The following is a 20,403-nucleotide window of genomic DNA, read 5'->3' on the forward strand; positions in this document are numbered from 1 at the left end:
CACACAGACTCTGGTGATACGTACTCTGACCCTGGAGATGTGTAACTGACCCTGGTAATGTGTATACAGACCCTGGTGATAGGTCATGGATAGATCTATTAGGGGTCAGTGACATGTTCACCCCTTATACCCCCCCCCCCCCCCCCAAACAAAATAGCTCCTGAGTAAAAGAAAAAATATATAGATTTCACCCTCTCCCTCTCCTTGTCTTGGATTTTTTATTGTTGGTTATGTGTATACTGACACTTGTGATGGGCACACAGACTCTGGTGATACGTACACTGACCCTGGTGATAGCTATGGAGACCCTGATGATGGGTATTCTAACCCTCGTCATGAGTGTACAGACTCTGGTGACTGACACACAGACTCTGGTGATACGTACTCTGACCCTGGAGACCCTGGTGATTGGTATACTGACCCTGGTCATGGGTGTACAGACCCTGGTGATAGGCACACAGACTCTGGTGATACGTACTCTGACCCTGGTGATAGGTATGGAGACCCTGGTGATGGGTATACTGACCCTGGTTATTGGTGTACAGACTCTGGTGATGGCCACACAGACTCTGGTGATACGTACTCTGACCCTGGTGATAGGTATGGAGACCCTGTTGATGGGTATACTGGCCCTGGTTATGGGTGTCCAGACTCTGGTGATGGGCACACAAACTCTGGTGACACGTACTCTGACCCTGGTGATAGGTATGGAGACCCTGGTGATGGGAATACTGGCCCTGGTTAAGGGTGTACAGACTCTGGTGATGGGCACACAGACTCTGGTGATACGCACTCTGACCCTGGTGATAGGTATGGAGACCCTGGTGATGGGTATACTGACCCTGGTTATGGGTGTACAGACTCTGGTGATGGGTACACAGTTTCTGGTGAGACGTACTCTGACCCTGGTGATAGGTATGGAGACCCTGGTGATGGGTATACTGGCCCTGTTATGGGTGTACAGACTCTGGTGATGGGCACACAGACTCTGGTGATACGCACTCTGACCTGGTGATAGGTATGGAGACCCTGGTGATGGGTATACTGACCCTGGTTATGGGTGTACAGACTCTGGTGATGGGTACACAGATTCTGGTGAGACGTACTCTGACCCTGGTGATAGGTATGGAGACCCTGGTGATGGGTATACTGACCCTGGTTATGGGTGTACAGACTCTGGTGATGGGTACACAGTTTCTGGTGAGACGTACTCTGACCCTGGTGATAGGTATGGAGACCCTGGTGATGGGTATACTGGCCCTGTTATGGGTGTACAGACTCTGGTGATGGGCACACAGACTCTGGTGATACGCACTCTGACCCTGGTGATAGGTATGGAGACCCTGGTGATGGGTATACTGACCCTGGTTATGGGTGTACAGACTCTGGTGATGGGTACACAGATTTTGGTGAGACGTACTCTGACCCTGGTGATAGGTATGGAGACCCTGGTGATGGGTATACTGACCCTGGTTATGGGTGTACAGACTCTGGTGATGGGTACACAGTTTCTGGTGAGACGTACTCTGACCCTGGTGATAGGTATGGAGACCCTGGTGATGGGTATACTGGCCCTGGTTATGGGTGTACAGACTCTGGTGATGGGCACACAGATTCTGGTGATACGTACTCTGACCCTGGTGATAGGTATGGAGACCTTGGTGATGGGTATACTGGCCCTGGTTATGGGTGTACAGACTCTGGTGATGGGCACACAGACTCTGGTGATACGTACTCTGACCCTGGTGATAGGTATGGAGACCCTGGTGATGGGTATACTGGCCCTGTTATGGGTGTACAGACTCTGGTGATGGGCACACAGATTCTGGTGAGACGTACTTTAACCCTGGTGATAGGTATGGAGACCCTGGTGATGGGTATACTGGCCCTGATTATGAGTATACAGACCCTGGTTATGGGCACACAAACTCTGGTGATACGTACTCTGACCCTGGTGATAGGTATGGAGACCCTGGTGATGGGTATACTGGCCCTGATTACGGGTGTTCAGACTCTGGTGATGGGCACACATACTCTGGTGATACGTACTCTGACCCTGGTGATAGGTATGGAGACCCTGGTGATGGGTATACTGGCCCTGATTATGAGTATACAGACCCTGGTGATGGGCACACAGACTCTGGTGATACGTACTCTGACCCTGGTGATAGGTATGGAGACCCTGGTGATGGGTATACTGGCCCTGTTATGGGTGTACAGACTCTGGTGATGGGTACACAGTTTCTGGTGAGACGTACTCTGACCCTGGTGATAGGTATGGAGACCCTGGTGATGGGTATACTGGCCCTGTTATGGGTGTACAGACTCTGGTGATGGGCACACAGATTCTGGTGAGACGTACTTTAACCCTGGTGATAGGTATGGAGACCGTGGTGATGGGTATACTGGCCCTGATTATGAGTATACAGACCCTGGTTATGGGCACACAAACTCTGGTGATACGTACTCTGACCCTGGTGATAGGTATGGAGACCCTGGTGATGGGTATACTGGCCCTGATTATGGGTGTACAGACTCTGGTGATGGGCACACAGACTCTGGTGATACGTACTCTGACCCTAGTGATAGGTATGGAGACCCTGGTGATGGGTATACTGACCCTGGTTATGGGTGTACAGACTCTGGTGATGGGTACACAGTTTCTGGTGAGACGTACTCTGACCCTGGTGATAGGTATGGAGACCCTGGTGATGGGTATACTGGCCCTGGTTATGGGTGTACAGACCCTGGTGATGGGCACACAGATTCTGGTGATACGTACTCTGACCCTGGTGATAGGTATGGAGACCCTGGTGATGGGTATACTGGCCCTGATTATGAGTATACAGACCCTGGTTATGGGCACACAAACTCTGGTGATACGTACTCTGACCCTGGTGATAGGTATGGAGACCCTGGTGATGGGTATACTGGCCCTGATTACGGGTGTACAGACTCTGGTGATTGGCACACAGACTCTGGTGATACGTACTCTGACCCTGGTGATAGGTATGGAGACCCTGGTGATGGGTATACTGACCCTGGTTATGGGTGTACAGACCCTGGTGATGGGCACACAAACTCTGGTGATACGTACTCTGACCCTGGTGATAGGTATGGAGACCCTGGTGATGGGTATACTGACCCTGGTTATGGGTGTACAGACTCTGGTGATACGTACTCTGACCCTGGTGATAGGTATGGAGACCCTGGTGGTGGGTATACTGGCCCTGGTTATGGGTGTACAGACTCTGGTGATGGGCACACAGATTCTGGTGATACGTACTCTGACCCTGGTGATAGGTATGGAGACCCTGGTGATGGGTATACTGGCCCTGATTATGAGTATACAGACCCTGGTTATGGGCACACAAACTCTGATGATACGTACTCTGACCCTGGTGATAGGTATGGAGACCCTGGTGATGGGTATACTGGCCCTGATTACGGGTGTACAGACTCTGGTGATGGGCACACAGACTCTGGTGATACGTACTCTGACCCTGGTGATAGGTATGGAGACCCTGGTGATGGGTATACTGACCCTGGTTATGGGTGTACAGACCCTGGTGATGGGCACACAAACGCTGGTGATACGTACTCTGACCCTGGTGATAGGTATGGAGACCCTGGTGATGGGTATACTGACCCTGGTTATGGGTGTACAGACTCTGGTGATACGTACTCTGACCCTGGTGATAGGTATGGAGACCCTGGTGATGGGTATACTGACCCTGTTATGGGTGTACAGACTCTGGTGATGGGTACACAGATTCTGGTGAGACGTACTCTGACCCTGGTGATAGGTATGGAGACCCTGATGATGGGTATACTGGCCCTGGTTATGGGTGTACAGACTCTGGTGATGGGCACACAGACTCTGGTGATACGTACTCTGACCCTGGTGATAGGAATTGAGACCCTGGTTATGGGTAAACAGACAATGGTGATGGGCACACAAACTCTGGTGATACGTACTCTGACCCTGGAGACCATGGTGATGGGTATACTGACCCTGGTTATGTGTATACAGACCCTGGTGATGGGCACACAGACTCTGGTGATACGTACTCTGACCCTGGTGATAGGTATGGAGACCCTGGTGATGGGTATACTGACCCTGGTTATGGGTGTACAGACCCTGGTGATGGGCACACAAACTCTGGTGATACGTACTCTGACCCTGGTGATAGGCATGAAGACCCTGGTGATGGTTATACTGACCCTTGTTATGGGTGTACAGACTCTGGTGATGGGCACACAGACTCTGGTGATACGTACTCTGACCCTGGAGACCATGGTGATGGGTATACTGACCTTGGTTATGTGTATACAGACCCTGGTGATAGGTCATGGGTAGATCTACAAGGGGTCAGTGACCTGTTCACCCCTAATACCCCCCCCCCCCCCCCCAACAAAATAGCTCCTTGAGTTAAAAAAAAGGAAAATAGATTTCTCCTTTCTTCCCCTCCTAGTCTTGGATTTTTTTATTTATTTTGGACTAAGGTGTTTGTAGAACCTGGTGAATGGAACAATGCACGAGATAATATTGGTTTACATAAAGTCTTTATACTAGCATACATGTATGTAATGAAACCATGATATTTTGTTCAGGCACCTAGCATCGTAGCAAAGTGGGTTGAGGGCAAACTCATCCAATCTTGCCTTGAAAAAAACCCCAACTCAAAAATACTTTTTAAATAATTGAAAATCCTAATCCGTGGGGGTAGGGGGCTAAGTGTACCTTTAACTTCAATTTCACAGTTTATTTCCTCTCTTTCATTTCAAATTTTACATGGTCCCAAAAACATTGGGGGGGGGGGGTGAAACTGTATGTTAATTTACTTTTTTATAACCATTCTAACCCCCCCCCCCCCCCTCCGATGCTAAGTGCCTGTTGTTTTCCTGTAACATTGATTTTGATTGTTCTCTCAATTATTTATTTAATTTTTTGGTGTAAAATCTAATGTACATAACATTTTTATCACTTCTGATCATATTTTTCATATAAAAATCGCATTTTTAAATTGCACATATATCAGTTCGAAGTTCCTCCAAATAGCTTTCGAATTTCCTCCCAATCGTTTACCGATCCCGATGGAAAGTTGGTTCACGCATGCGCAAATCCTGGTTATAGTGCCTGGTTATGGGATATAAAAAATACCCTATTCTATACCTCAAATCATTACATCCTTTGATTTGTTTGTAGTGATAGTGAATGCTGTTAATATTTAGTTCTGTTTAGCAGTGTTTGATCTTTAAAAGGTAAAGTAAACCCTTTTAATTTTAAATAATATTCTATCAGTCTAAAGTTAAAGGTGACAACGTAGTTACATGTACCGGTGAATAGCCAATAGGTAAGTGCATACAAGAACCGTTTAAACGTTATGCATGTACAGTTAATGGCAAGATGATGATGATGATGGTAATACATAGGCCTTATTTCTTTTTTGTATTTATTAATGTAGCTGGCTTGTTTTGAATCAAGATGGTCTATATATTTTGTACCATTTCAAAGTTGGGACACTTTAGAATTCTGCAAATACATGTATAGTTTTTACTGTATGATGTAAGAAGCAAAGTCCACATCAGTGGAGTAAACATTCAGAATGATGGATGGCATCATTTAATGCCTACAGGGCACAGAGCATCTCATATCATTAAAATGACTTTTTAAATTGTGTTCATCATTTAATATTAATTTGTATTAATGTTAAGCATTAAGGAAACAAATTGCATTTGAATTTTCTAATTTTAAAATGATGGTACGTCTTAAAACATGTTTATTACATTTATTCATTTTACATGTTCTGTTGTGAAATAGTTGAAAGAGTTGAACTTTGATATCTCGAACACTGTTATCTTGATTACCATGGATATGTCAAAGTGATTTTTTAAGTCCCAACCACTCATTTTTTCAGTATTTTACCCTCGATTACTTGGATATCTCAAAGTTTTTAAACAGTCCCATCTAGCTTCTTATTCGCTAGCCAAGAGTTTTTGGTCCACTTTGCTCCCCGCTTATGGGGAGCGAAGTGGACCAAAAACCCTTGGCTAGTGAAGATGATCTAGTTTGTGATAACAAAGTTTGACTGTACATCCGTTTTAGAATGATGAATTAACAATATAGACTTAATAAGTTTTTCCACTTTCACCTAGAATGGACATAGTGCTGGGCTATGCTGACAGGTTTGTCCTTACCCCATATGTTTACCCCTCTACATGGACAGAGGATGACCCTCTCCGACAGATTCTTAGTCTCCTGCTGATTACAAACATTGGGGGATATATCCTGTATTTCATGACGGCCACCATCAACTATTTCACTATATTTGATTCCCGCTTGATGAAACACCCGTTATTTTTAAAGGTAAAATGATTGAAAATCATGTACATATGTATACATATATATTTCAAAAATGTATGACTCTGAATAATTTTCATTTTTTCGAGATCGTAGTTTAATAATTATAAAGTTTTTGTTTTCTAACATTCACTGCCAGTTGAAGAGATCACCAGTTCAAAATTCCAGTATATCACTATTGACCAGCAACTCAATTGATCGACTGTTATTAATTATGTATCTAAATAGTTCAGACAAATGAATAGACACACAGAATAGACATAAATACTAAATACTTGATAAAAAGATTAAAGTTGTGTCGTATTTGGTTTCAGGACCAAGTGAGACTTGAGATATTATACACAGTTAAATCTGTGCCCCTTATGTCCATCCCCACTGTGGCCTTATTCTTCATAGAGGTCAGAGGTTACAGTAAGTTGTATGATGCAGTGCCCAACTCCTTGAGTGGTAAGAACTCTTGTCATCAAAACTAAATATGTGTAGTAAATTAAATACATGCATTGTTCAGTTGCTTTAAAAGACGAGAAATTGAATTGCATTTCTACAATTTGTAGACAAAATAATTTGAAATAGAATTTTGAACTGTTTCTTATCTAAGGAAAGATTTTATAATGTAAATTGCTTTTTGATTTAATAGGTATAAAACTTTGTGTTAATGATTTATGTTAAAAGCAATAATATTTCTAGGGTTTTTTTGAGTGAAGCGCAACAAGGTTTTGTTTTTCAGACTGGTGTAACATTCTGCTCAGCGTTGTGAGTTTCATCGTGTTCACTGATGCCTGTATTTACTGGATTCACCGCTTCCTTCACCACAAACTTATATACAAATACATCCACAAAGACCACCACCGCTGGAAGGTCCCCACACCATTCGCTTCCCATGCTTTTCACCCCCTAGATGGATTTCTCCAAAGCTGTCCGTACCACATCTATCCCTTTCTGTTTCCGCTACACAAATGGACCTACCTGTGTCTGTTTGTGTTTGTGAACATTTGGACGGTGTCTATCCATGACGGTGACTACAGAGTGCCCCTCCCCCTGGAACCGTTCATCAATGGCTCTGCCCACCACACCGATCACCACCTGTTCTACAACTATAACTATGGCCAGTTTTTCACTCTGTGGGACAGAATTGGGGGCTCCTTCAGGCACCCCAGTTCACTGGAGGGCTGTGGTCCCATTCAAGATATACTCAAGAAAGAGAACTCCAATGGGACAATATTTAATGGCAAGTTGAGAAAAGAGGAATGAAAGGAAATGTACAATATTAATGTTCATATAAAGTTTTGGAATGAATGCAGGGAAATAAGCTCGATATTTTCTAACTGATTTTGTCGTGTGTTATTTTTGTAACTTTGTGTTTGCTTTAGGGATGATGAATTGTTTTTGATTTATGGAGACTTGAAAAAAATTATGTACAAAAGCAGATGTTCCATCCCTATATTACTGTTTTCTACTAAAACAATCAAATTTAAGATAGAAATATGATGCTTACCTGAACAAGTATTTATAAGATTTAATAGATATGATGATTGTGTAAGTTCAATGTTTTTTTTACTCTGATTTGTTCGTAAGTCAAACAAGTTGAAGATTCTCAGTGGATGCCTAACTCCTGTGATTTTTAATGAAAAATTGCAATTGCAATATGTTCACTTCTTGATTACTCTCATGTAAGTTTTTATTTTATTTTCGACATAATGTAGTTTATTTCACATACATTGTATTACCATGCAATAATGAAAGGTAGTGCATATGCTGTACACTTTGATATGAAATTACTTTATTTTTTTATCTGTCAGAAAACACAAACTATACATACCGGATGTATATTATTGAGTTATTCTTTATACATTTTTTTTTACTGAAACTCAACTTATCTATTTTTAATAATTTTTTGTTTTATTGTGCCATAGACAGTCTGAATGGTAACATGTTGATTATATTATAATATAATAATATGCAAACAAACAAAAAGTCAGTGATACAAGTATACACATTACATTTTATTAAATGGCTGTATAAATATATTTTCAAGACTTAAAAATGTTCCTAGCCTAGCGGTGAACCTAGATCTAACCTCAGGGCTGCATATTTTCACCTGTGTCTGTTATTTATTAATAATTAATTAATCTAAATATCAACAGTATTTTTAAATGTGATCTTGGCCCAGCGGTAAACTTAGACTGCATATTATTAAATAATCTGAATATCAACAGTTTTTAAACATGTGAAATCCTAGATATGATTATACATATGTCATGTATTTGTTATTCTATTTAAACAAATTTAAGTTTGTTAAAATTGATGATATAAAGAATTATGAATGCCTCTAATGGCATTGCCTGCACCACTCAGTTAGTGTTCAAACTTACCAAAAACTCTGTACATTTATCCTAACACTACAATTTTACCAACATGGGTAAAACTAATCATTGATATTCTTTTATATTATAGTATTAAACTATTTGTTCATTTTCAGTCATCCATGTTTAATAGGTTATTGTGGAATTTTATCAGTTTTGCATAGCTGTTATTGATTATTTAAAATTTAGTCATTGAATCAATATTGTTAAATAGAGCAGGAATTCACAGAGTACTGTCTAGATTTGGGTATTTGTTGCAATAACTGACTGAACTCAACTAATCCAGGGTAGCAATTAAGTACTTACTCTGATTATACCTAAAACAATGACTTTTATCCATTACATTGTCATTAACCTCAATGTAAACAAGTTCATTTATTTATAGAATCTTTATTTGTACTTTATGTTGTTGTTTTTGTTTGTTTGTTATTTTTTGATTTTACATTCCGTATGTATACAATTTTAAAATTAAACCAATCAATGTACTTAAGTGTATTGAAGAGTGTGAATAGTGTTTTTAGGTTGAATTTTTGTTTGTTTGAGTGCTTATTTAATCATGCATGTTCTTTTAATTCTGCAAGTTAACTTGTGTATTTGTGCCTCTTTTCATTGCAACCATTCTAGAAGAATATTTATCTTTTAGACCAGTGGTTAATAAGACAAAGATTATCTGTTGATGAGACAAGGATTATACAGTAAAACTTTGTTATTTCAAACTAGATGGGACTGTTTAAAAACTTCGAGATATCCGAGTATTCAAGATATCAAGGATAAAATACTGAAAAAATAAGTGGTTGTGACTTACAAATCACTTTGACATATCCATTGTGTTTGAGATATCAAAGTTCAATTGTATCTGTTGATTTGACAAAGATTATATCTGTTGATGTTACAAAGATTATCTGTTGCTACAAGTCCACATGTTTTTCCGGGATATCTGTGATATGATATAATAATTCAATAATAAATTCTAGAAGTGATGAGGAGTTCTGTTTTCTTATTGTGATAAAAATATCATTTCCAACTATACGCTTATATAAAACAAAACCATAAAAAGGCGATGAAGAAATTATGACATATTTTAATCATTGTTTGCAGCCCTGTATCTGGAGGGACAAATAGCTAACTTCTAAAGGGAATAAAGAAACAAAACAGTGGAACATGTGCATGCGTAATGCTATACAATTAATGTTCGTAGAAATAAGACCAACATCTTACATGTTTTTTTTTGACTTTATTAATACATTTAAGATATTTGAGAATCAGATTGATGCATACCGAGGAGCAATTAGTTATGTACTTGCATAAAAGTTTTGTTAGACTGAAGAGAAACGCAAAGAACCCAACATCTAATATTTGGGAAAAGGAATCGTTATAAGTGAACAAAGTCAAGAACTCCGAAAAAATTGTTCAGTTGTTTAATCTGATGACGAAATCTGTAACATTTGATTCACTACTATCGCTTGTAGATGTTGAAGGTATACAAGTATTAATTGTCACATCGACATTTCTGGTTGATACACTTCCATTCTGTGGTGCAGGTATAGGAATGGCGGTCACAGTCTCCTTTATCCAAACAATCTACAACAAATCAAGGCTACTGTAAAGGAATCCGGATAAAATATACCGAATCATCGCTACTTGAGCAACCGAGCACAGCGATGAATGTTTACTTGATTGATTGCATGTTGTACTACGTTCCTTTCGAGAACATTGTTTTCAAATTCAGACGTCAGTTCCATTGGCGCTCCAGGTATGTAATGGTTTTTATCGTGCCAGAACCTCTGATAAGGTAAATGACTTATGGAGGGTAGACACCTAGTTATAGAAATCCCAATTTAGCCTAATATATGTATTTCGTCCAAACGGCATCGTCGCATACCACGGCCGATATGTACGATCCTCTCCCATCTGAGAGAGCGATGCGAACCCCGAACCATGGTTTAAGACGATGCTCAGTTATAATTTGGGGACTTTAGCTACAGAGAAAATCCACTTGACTAGCAATGAAAATGAAAACTTTTGTACTCAGATGAAGAGACACGTACCATCGTCTTTGAAAGTAGGGGGGGGGGGGGGAGTGGCACACTCTACCAAAAACTCTTGACAAGCAGGAAAAAGCCTCTTTCCAAAATCCTCAAAAATCCGGGGGGGGGGGGGGGGCGGGGAGTATAAACTTCAATATTACTGTTTATTTCCTTATATATTTTCAATTCAATTTTTTACATGGCCCCATAAAATAAAGGGGGGGGGGGAGGCAACTCCATGTTCATTCATTTCTTTATATGTAAGTGTAAATTTAAGAAAAATCTTTCCTGCGCCAAAAAGTTGGCGGGGGGAGGCTGTGTGTTTGCCCCCCCCCCCCCCCCCCCCACCTCCTGATGCTACGTGCCTGATGTATAATCCTGAACACATGTGTATGCACTTTTAATTCTTGCAGCCCTTGCTGACAAAGCCTGTTCAAGAACTTTGACTATTATTACTTAATCATGAAGCGTCAGGTCCAGATATCAATGTAGTCAAGTAGATATGTTGTAATATTGCTCTGTTTTTGGCGCACATGATCCAACTTTAGACAAAATTAAACACCTGTGTTCTAAAAAGGGACATCTATTCTAGTAATAAGCCCGTCCTTTGGTATTTTCTCAGACAAAACTGTGGGATACTCATACAACTGCCTTTCGAGACATGCACTAAAAATAGTTTCCCGGAAATATGTCACCCAAAAAAGCAAACGTTTAAGACTAAACGAACCTTTATAAAAAATGAAAAAAATTGTATTACATTGTTTGATCTTGTAATACTAGACAATGTATAATAGTTACAATGCGGTTTGATATATTCTTCAATTCCAAAGTATAAAATATTTCCATTGATAAGGCCAAAGAGAACATTGTCGATGGACTGTCGGCCTTAATGCACGAGTGTTTATATCACATCGGAACCGATGGATTTGGATTTTAACAATGCCAACATTGTATTTTACCTAATTTAATTGGTTAAGGGCTCTATATAAATAAGACATGATGAGAATGGTGGATTTGGAAACATCTATTATATTTTGTAAAATACTGCTGCTGGCTACACCCTGAGGCCACGACTTCACAGTTTTAGACCCCTGGGTGAGGGTAATGAGGATGTCAATTTCGGTTTCCTTCTTCCAACATACAACATTTTGTCCCGATTTAATTGCTATGTAGTATTCAAAAAGAAAATTTTCAAAAGTTACACAAACAACATAGACAATGTAATTTACTCACGAATATCGTAGGGTGGGAGTGAGCAGGTACAGATGCCGTGGACACACTCCAGGTTGGTGTGGTGGTTACAGACCGTGTCTATACAGCCACCGACCACCGTACAGTCCTCGGCCCTCAGCGCACCTGTCAATCATAAAACGGCGCGGTACGTAAAATATCTGCAGTTTTGTTCGGAACTAGATCTATTTCATTATTTCTTCTTATGTGGAAAGGTGTGTTGTAATAGTTTACACGACGTCAATTTTACAAAAAGCCAACAAAACAATACCAATCTTTCGTTACAGTTTCAAAGAACATATAATGTACCCCCCCCCCCCCCCCAAAAAAAAAATAAACAACCCGTAAAAACCGTGAACTATACAAAGATGAAAAAGATATAATCAAGTAAATATGTAATTTACAAACGAATCAGAATACTTTACCAATTAATGCAGCAACGACAAAAGTACACAAAAGGATAGTCTTCATTTTCCTGGAGAGAATTCTGAAAAAAGTAATTGTTAAACAATTGATCTTGATATTTTTTTTTTACATGACATCAATTCAAAATTCAAAAATAGATAAGGGAGCACTAAGAACCGTCGATTACGTACCGTCTGTGTGGTGTCCCAAAAAGTACTGCTTCAGAACTGGAGCAATGACCAGGGATTAATTGGTTTCTAGGTAGGACGGTGGTCTGACTGGGAGAAAGGTCGAGTTAACTTGATAAGGGGATACCATTCCATGCTTTTCAGTATTTGAACTTTTGCTTTACCTAGTTACGCCGGCCATGGGAATGTTGAAAGTTATTCTTTTTGTCTCACTTTTCGGTATGTATACTTATTCCATGTCCATTGTTACTGTTAGTGAAACTTTTGGAAATGAGTGTCTTCTTTTGAAACTATACGCTCTTGATGATATAGATAATCATACTTATAATTAAACCAGCTTTTCGTTGACCGAATGATATTATTAAGTAGCAACATAACTGAAGGTAGATCATCACACCCATTTATTACTATATTGAATCTTGATGAATACCAGTATATGTTGTTTTTACTCTCTCTCTCTCTCTCTCTCTCTCTCTCTCTCTCTCACACGTGTATGGACATTATTTATTTTGTGTAGGTCTCTTTGCGGGAGAATCCTGTGTCAGCAAGTATGACTGCATTGATGTTGGATGTGTCCATCACACAACGGTGACGTGTGATAACAACCTATGCACCTGTACACCGATAACCGATGTTTACAGTAAGTATGCAGCATCAGATATGGTCGAGTTCACAGTGAATATACAGCATCAGATATGGCCGAGTTTACAGTGAATAAACATCACCAGATATGTTCGAGTTTACAGTAAGTATACAGCATCAGATATGGTCGATATGTACAGTAGGTATACAGTATCAGATATGGCCGAGTTTACAGTAAGTATACAGGATAAGACACCGGTATTACCAATATTTATATATGATATACAGCATCAGATATATAAAATATTTACTTATTTACCAATACCTGAGTGTGTCCATCAAACTACAGTGACTTGTAATACCAATCTATGTACCTGTTCACCGATAACCGATATCTACAGTGAGTATACAAGCTCAGATAAGTGTATTTGTATACCAGAGACCAAAATGTTTACTAAATCATTGACAGTATGCAAGCAACAGATAATTGTATGTTTATTCAAATAATAATTGAATATAAAACATGTATACAAATATATGTAAATGGTAACATTGTGTATACACCAATAGATATACAATGTACATGTAAAACATGTACGCCAATAATTCATGTTTACAGATATGTGTACCATAAAGATATGCATATATTTACATGTTCACTGATAACAATGAATTTACAGCTATGTACATATTTATTTATTTATTTATAACTACACTGATAATATTGTTGTTTACGGTGTATACAGCAACAGCTGTGTGTATATTCACATGTAAACTGAAAATCATAGTTAACAGTGAGTATACAACTACAATAATAGCCGGTGTATATACAGCAACATCTTTATTGCTGTAAAACACTAGTAACTGAAGTTTACTGTGAGTTTACAGCAATGAAATAACAAATGTATTTACATGTACATGTACGCCAAAACCCAATGTGTACTGTCATAATTCAGCAGTGAAAATATCTACGTTATACCAATGTTTACGGAATAAACTGGATGAACTTATATTTTCACCTGCATACTATAATTTACGTTTACAGCACGTATACAACAAAGTACATATTTATTGTTTTATTAATTACTAATGGTATCACTTTTGTATAAGGGTTTTCACATAGTAATTTTACAGCAAACTATCTACAAATCTACACACCAAAAACACAATTGAGGTTTACCACTGAAATATAGTCTACAGCGACTGTGCCTTAAGCCCTTTGTGTACAGTAGTAATACCAAATTATATTTTAGGTCTTAAAAATGAATGTCTTCTTGATTTTATTGCTCAGTCTACATGTAGTTAAAAAGGCTAAAGTCAAAGTTTTTATTGTAATAGAATAAAATATATTTGGGCCAATTTTTGGATGGACTGTCAGTTTTGTAAAGGTTCGCGAGGATGGATACAGAAAATAAAGTATTTGCGTAAATACATACAATTTGACTTAAGTTCTATGTAAATCTTAACAAAGCACTCTCTTATATTTTAGGATGCCTGACCCCATCTGATTGTAAAAGGCACATCCACGTGTGTTCTACTGCCTGGGAATGCATACAGCAGCAATGCCGCTGTAAATGAGTGTGTCTGTCTGTGACTGTAAATCCTGTATATCCTGTAATGTTTTCACCTTGAATTGCTCATTAAACAAAATAAATGTTTGAGACCTGACATTTCAACACTTTGTTAAAAAAGTAAAATTGCTATATACATGTAGATGTTTCATTTTGAGGATCTACTCAACAACGTCTTGATTAGACCAAAAAAGAAGTGAATGTAAATGGAAGTAAAACATCGCAAACACCTTTATAAAGCTTACGATGAATAAGTCAAAAATAATCAATGTAGTTCTTCTAGTGCACTGTGATTTACATAAAGCTCCTTTATATAAAAAAATTAATACTAGTATCATTCTTAAAAATGGAGACGTATGATAATGGCCATATTTAGATTATCATCGTATCGCATTGTTTATCAATCACCTGCAGTCTAATGCGCAGGTATAACATTACATCAAAATTAAACAGTAAAATAGTATTGCTCTGAGATAATGCAGTGTTTCTGTCACGTCAGCAATCTCTTATCTTAGCCTTTATCAAACATCACCATTCTGGTGGACGTAAAATATCCATAATAATCACTTGATTTAAAAAATAAGATAAAGGGGTGATACAACAAATTATTTAAACAATAAAATGCTCTCTTTGGTGATTCATACAGGATATAAAGAAGGCGACATTTCATTAGCGGGTTATGTAATTTTTTTTAATTTTTTTTGCAATGATCGCTCCCTTCCTAACCTGCATGAACCACCAAAGAAAGCATTTTATTGTTTATATTTACATCTTTCCTTTAACAAATTAACAAGCTGATCGTAAACATTACGAAAATTAATTAATTTATGATTAACGTACATTATATCACATTAAAAAAACAGCCAAATCATCACCTATGTGAATTTAAGTCTGACATCATCATGATTATTTCGTGCAGTCCGTAATTTTCTTTTTGGTGGCTGTAGGTTTCGACCAATTGATGAACGGGGCGTGTAGCTTTCAGTCCTGTCAGTTTCTATTGTACGGTGTCCGGATAGGGCCATTTGCGTTAGCGCGACATCGCGTTTAGAAAAACGCGCCGCCGTGCTGAACACATCTTTGCACAACGCGCCGTCCCGCTAAAACACAACACGCCGCCGCGCTAACACACAACACGCCGTCGCGCTAACACAACACGCTGTCGAGCTTATAGACAACATGCAGTGCGCAAACACACAACATGTCGTCGCTATACACAACTTTGCACAACACGCAGTCGCGCTAACGCAACTTTGGATTTAGTAAATCCTATTTTAAAAAGTAACCTCTCTGTGCCTGAGAGGCAACATTTTCATAAATTATGTAATAGCAATATCGAAAAAAAGATATTATCATAAACGATCCCCGACTCATGTGGCGGCCTAATATACTGTCTCAAAGGAAGAACAATTTAATATGCGCATTACATGTTAGTGTGTCGATGCACATAGCAACACAATAATGTCTTTAATTTTCCCCTCCAATATATAAACTGCTCCGTGGTAGAGGGGCCCTCTACCCTCGCCTAACCTCGACGGTCTAGACGTGCCTAACTTATCAAAGGTAAGGCGCATCTCACTATCTCATCAAATTGATTTGTTATAAAGACATTGATGAAGGACAAATAGAAAAAGCGTCAGGAAATAATTTAAGAAAATCTTCATCTCATTCGCCGATAAAAGCGGTGTTAAAATAATTGTATTATAATCTTATGGTGGTTGGCTTATCATTGCATAAAGCAAATTATTGTTATCTGTGGAATCAGCATATTAAGGAAAATACATGAAAAAATACATGAAAATATCAGAAAAAAATTGATACTCTTTTCTCGTATTTCTTTAAGAAGGCGTATAATTTTTCTGATAAGTTTAAAGAAAATGGAGATCATAAACAATAAGAAGTAATAAATTATTATCCATTGAGATGTTGATGCAAACTAAAGACCAAAGATATTATTCGTGTTATAAGAGATAGAAATATTTGCGTGGAATCAAACATACTTTAAACATTTTAAAGGTGTATTGCGTATCAGTTATAGCTATAGGAGGTTATGCTCCAAAACTTAACCCCTTGTAAAGGCACATTTCTGGCATCGGAACTGAATTAGCCTTATTTTTTAATAGATGAGACTATCCTTAACCAGTTGTGTTGTATTAGTAATTCTTGGTGGAGCTATTGGGTTTCAATGCGACCAAAACGCAACGATATGCAGAACTTCTTTGGAAATCACCGAGAAACTAACCATGTTTCACGAAACTGAAAAAGCCGTCTACGCGAAAAATGGTTCTTTATATAGATATGACGTAACAGACATCAACCTTGCCAGACCCGTGAACTCTGGTGAAGTTATCGCGGGAGATGGGTGGGAAAAGCAAAGAATGGTGGTTGTTGCCAATGGTACATTACCAGGACCCCCTATCGTTGCCTACAAAGGTCAGGTTCTAGTAATTCGCGTCAAGAACTCGCTCCCGTCTGATACCGTTTCTGTGCATTGGTACGGGATAGAGCAAAGAGGTACCCCTTATATGGACGGAGCAAGCTTCATCACCCAATGCCCCATCAATCCCGGCCAAACCTTCACGTACACATTCAGAGTTGATGAAAGTGGTACTTTCTGGTACCATTCAAGCGCAGGCGCACAGAGAGGTAAGGGATTGTATGGGGCTTTGATAGTTCTGGATCGAGAGCCTCCGGCTAATTTAGATAAAGTCGATGGCGACTTTGTTCTACAGATACAGGACTGGAATCATGATTACGATGCTGAACAAGGTTATATGCTTTCTAAAGACGGGGTTTATGAGAATAGGAGCCAAATCTTGACAACAAGATTGCCAAGAGGACGAAACAATTCTCTTTGGAACGCTCATTCGTCATTGATCAATGGAAACGGACGGTATTATGACCCTCAAACCGGGAAACACAACGAAGCACCTCTGCGGGATTTCAAGGTTCAGGAAGGAAAAAGCTACAGATTTCGCGTTATAAACGCAGCCTCTGTTTACTCATACAGAGTTTCAGTGGACGGGCACAATATAACCATCATTGCCTCTGACGGCAAAATGGTCGTACCTGTCGAGGTAGAATCGTTTTGGGTTCATCCCGGAGAGAGATTCGACTTTTTATTAGAAGCCACTGCAAGAAAAGGAAAATACTTGATTCGTGGGGTTGCAGAAGATGCCATCAACCCGATACCCGCCGAAGCTGTTTTGCATTACTTCGGAGCACGACCAGATGTTGATATAAACTCTGAAAGGTCTCAGTGTAACGAGACTGAGCCATGTACAGTGTTAAATTGTCCATTTCAATTTTATCTAAATAATCCAAAACTTCGATGTCTTGCCATTGAAGAATTAGTTTCGGATATATCAAATGCAATTCCTGAGTACCAAGAAGGTCACTTCCAGGAGTTCTTTTTGAATTTTGCTATACCAGGAGCAGAAACCTATCCCGCTACCGTTAATAACATCCAGTTTTTACAACCAACTGTTTCGGCTCTATCCCAGCCTAACGAAATCATAAAGCCTTGCTCTAAAAGTGGCTGTAAAGGGAACGAAACATGTACGTGTACAAATATCCTAGATGTGATTCATAACAACACGGTCCAATTCGTGTTCATGAACATGGGTAAAAGACAAACATCGCACACTATCAGCATGCACGGACATTCCTTCTATGTTTTGAAAATGGGATTTGCTAATTATAACGAAACAACTGGCGAATATATTTCACAGAATGAAGATATAAAATGCGAAGGAAATGCTACCGAGGATGAAGCCTTTTGCAACGAGCCATCATGGACTAATCCCGAATGGCGCAACGGAAACGTCTCGGGTTTGAATCTTGTCGACCCCCCGCAGAAGGATACCGTTGTAGTCCCGTACGGTGGGTATGTTGTACTGCGTATCAAGGCCGACAACCCTGGGTTTTGGATTATAAAAAGTAATTCTCTCCCCGAGTCACTGAACGGAATGGCCGTGCTCATGAACGAATCTTTCTCGTATTTGCCAGATGTTCCGAAAAATTTCCCAACCTGCAGGAACTTTGAAGGCATAGATCCAGGTAAGAATGTTCAAACTGTTTAACTGCTTTTTAATCGAAATTTGATATTTGTAAAGTATAAGTTCAATTAATGACCTGATTATTAATGTTGACAGATGTTCTTTGGACGACACCTGAACCTGTGACGACCACGCCCATACCTACAACAACCGAGCCACCCAGTAAGTATATCAACGCTCACTATGGAACAGTCAGCTGAACACATCCTTTTGTCATGTTGTAAATTTTGAATTAACTGGGACCCACCCAGTAAATTCAAAATTTACAACCTGACTCTTCGGGAAGTATTTGTTAGCGAAATGATGCCAAAACCCTACAGTATTATAATCCTAAGGCACGTAGCATCGGGGAGGGGGGGGGGGGGGCTGCCCCCCCTCTCCCCCCCCCCCCCCCACTTTTTCTCGCAGCAACTAATTTTTAAAAATTTACATATAAAAAATTAAATTATCAAGGAGTTGGCCCCCCCCCACTTATTTTGGAGGATGTAAAAAATTGATATGAAAATAAGGAAATTAGGATTGAAAATTGAAGCTATGTACTACGCCCCGCACCCCCCCCCCCCCCCCCCCCCCCCCCCCCCCCGGATTAGGATTTTGAAGATTTTAGGAAAATCTTATTTCCCTTTTTTTTTCTTTTTTTTTTTGCTTGTCAAGATTTTTTGGATGAGTCTGCCCCCCCCCCCTTTCAAAAACGATGCTCAAATCTACTGACAAAACAATCTCACATTTGCTGACCACTTCATTGTGTCTAAGTCTGCAATATATGTACTATATTAAAATAGACTTTTTAAGAAGTTTATTAAAGACAATGTTAAATTAAAACGAAGTAATACTATTTCATTACCCTGAATTATACGAGAGTAATACATTTCGGAAGCTATTCTTTCTGCGTAGTGATGGTTTCCTTCTTAGAAGAGAGTAGGTAGGTATTATGTACATCATGCGTAGAATAAGGGTAAATATATATACTTTTTATCCCCATAGCTTGCGTGACTTCCGGAGACTGCCATCGTCACACCTGGAATAACGACAACTGTCTACACAAGTGGGAGTGTATCAACGGAATCTGTCACTGCAATTCTAGTACATGAGTCCTCACTGTTAAGTCGCCGTACTGTTACTGTATGCCGTGTAAAGAGACTAGAAAGTGCCTTCTTTTTACCCTCATGTGTAATGCAATTGTAGCATTTTACAATCAACAGATTTGAACAATTATAGGATTAGGTTTTTGTTGTTTCTATTTCTAGAATTTATAATTATCACCGTGACATTAACAAATGCCGGATTTATACATTAAGTGAAACAATGTAGCATGTATACAGTAAAGATGACATTATCATATCAATTTGATTTATTTCTTATTCAAACTTGGTATATTCTCAATTATTGAATGATTGAAAAACTGAATGAAAATGTTAGGTCATCTCATGGTCCAGCTATTTTCCATGGCCTCTTTGTTCCATCTTATTTGAATGAGTTGTTTGAACCTTATTTCAACGTCAAAGTATTCAAGTTCAAAGATTTTGACAATCAAGTTCTATCTGTATACCTTTATCTGTACAAGGAAGGAACCAAGAAGAATTTCTACATTTTGCTGACATCCAGTAATAATGCT

General features: G+C 39.1%; 3 protein-coding genes across 3 annotated transcripts; 2 read left to right on the forward strand and 1 right to left on the reverse strand.

The window, feature by feature from the left end:
* The first annotated feature begins 5,179 nt into the window (after positions 1 to 5,179).
* On the forward strand, positions 5,180 to 9,053 carry LOC128156348 (lathosterol oxidase-like). Its single transcript, XM_052818447.1, has 4 exons — positions 5,180 to 5,265; positions 6,160 to 6,370; positions 6,679 to 6,811; positions 7,092 to 9,053. Exons 2-4 carry the CDS (start codon positions 6,161 to 6,163, stop codon positions 7,613 to 7,615), a joined length of 867 nt encoding a protein of 288 aa, XP_052674407.1. The 5' UTR covers positions 5,180 to 5,265; position 6,160; the 3' UTR covers positions 7,616 to 9,053.
* A 1,078-nt stretch (positions 9,054 to 10,131) lies between these two features.
* Positions 10,132 to 12,677, reverse strand: LOC128156349 (serine protease inhibitor Cvsi-2-like). Its single transcript, XM_052818448.1, has 4 exons — positions 12,581 to 12,677; positions 12,410 to 12,471; positions 11,988 to 12,110; positions 10,132 to 10,308 (listed from the first exon to the last, which is right to left on the reverse strand). Exons 2-4 carry the CDS (start codon positions 12,453 to 12,455, stop codon positions 10,217 to 10,219), a joined length of 261 nt encoding a protein of 86 aa, XP_052674408.1. The 5' UTR covers positions 12,456 to 12,471; positions 12,581 to 12,677; the 3' UTR covers positions 10,132 to 10,216.
* A 3,506-nt stretch (positions 12,678 to 16,183) lies between these two features.
* Positions 16,184 to 20,133, forward strand: LOC128155481 (uncharacterized). Its single transcript, XM_052817202.1, has 4 exons — positions 16,184 to 16,293; positions 16,854 to 18,789; positions 18,885 to 18,950; positions 19,773 to 20,133. The coding sequence occupies exons 2-4, from the start codon at positions 16,854 to 16,856 to the stop codon at positions 19,877 to 19,879; spliced, it is 2,109 nt and encodes a 702-aa protein (XP_052673162.1). The 5' UTR covers positions 16,184 to 16,293; the 3' UTR covers positions 19,880 to 20,133.
* The last annotated feature ends 270 nt before the right edge of the window (positions 20,134 to 20,403 follow it).

The sequence above is a fragment of the Crassostrea angulata genome, chromosome 7 (genome assembly GCF_025612915.1).
Source record: "Crassostrea angulata isolate pt1a10 chromosome 7, ASM2561291v2, whole genome shotgun sequence".
Classification (NCBI taxonomy): domain Eukaryota; kingdom Metazoa; phylum Mollusca; class Bivalvia; order Ostreida; family Ostreidae; genus Magallana; species Magallana angulata.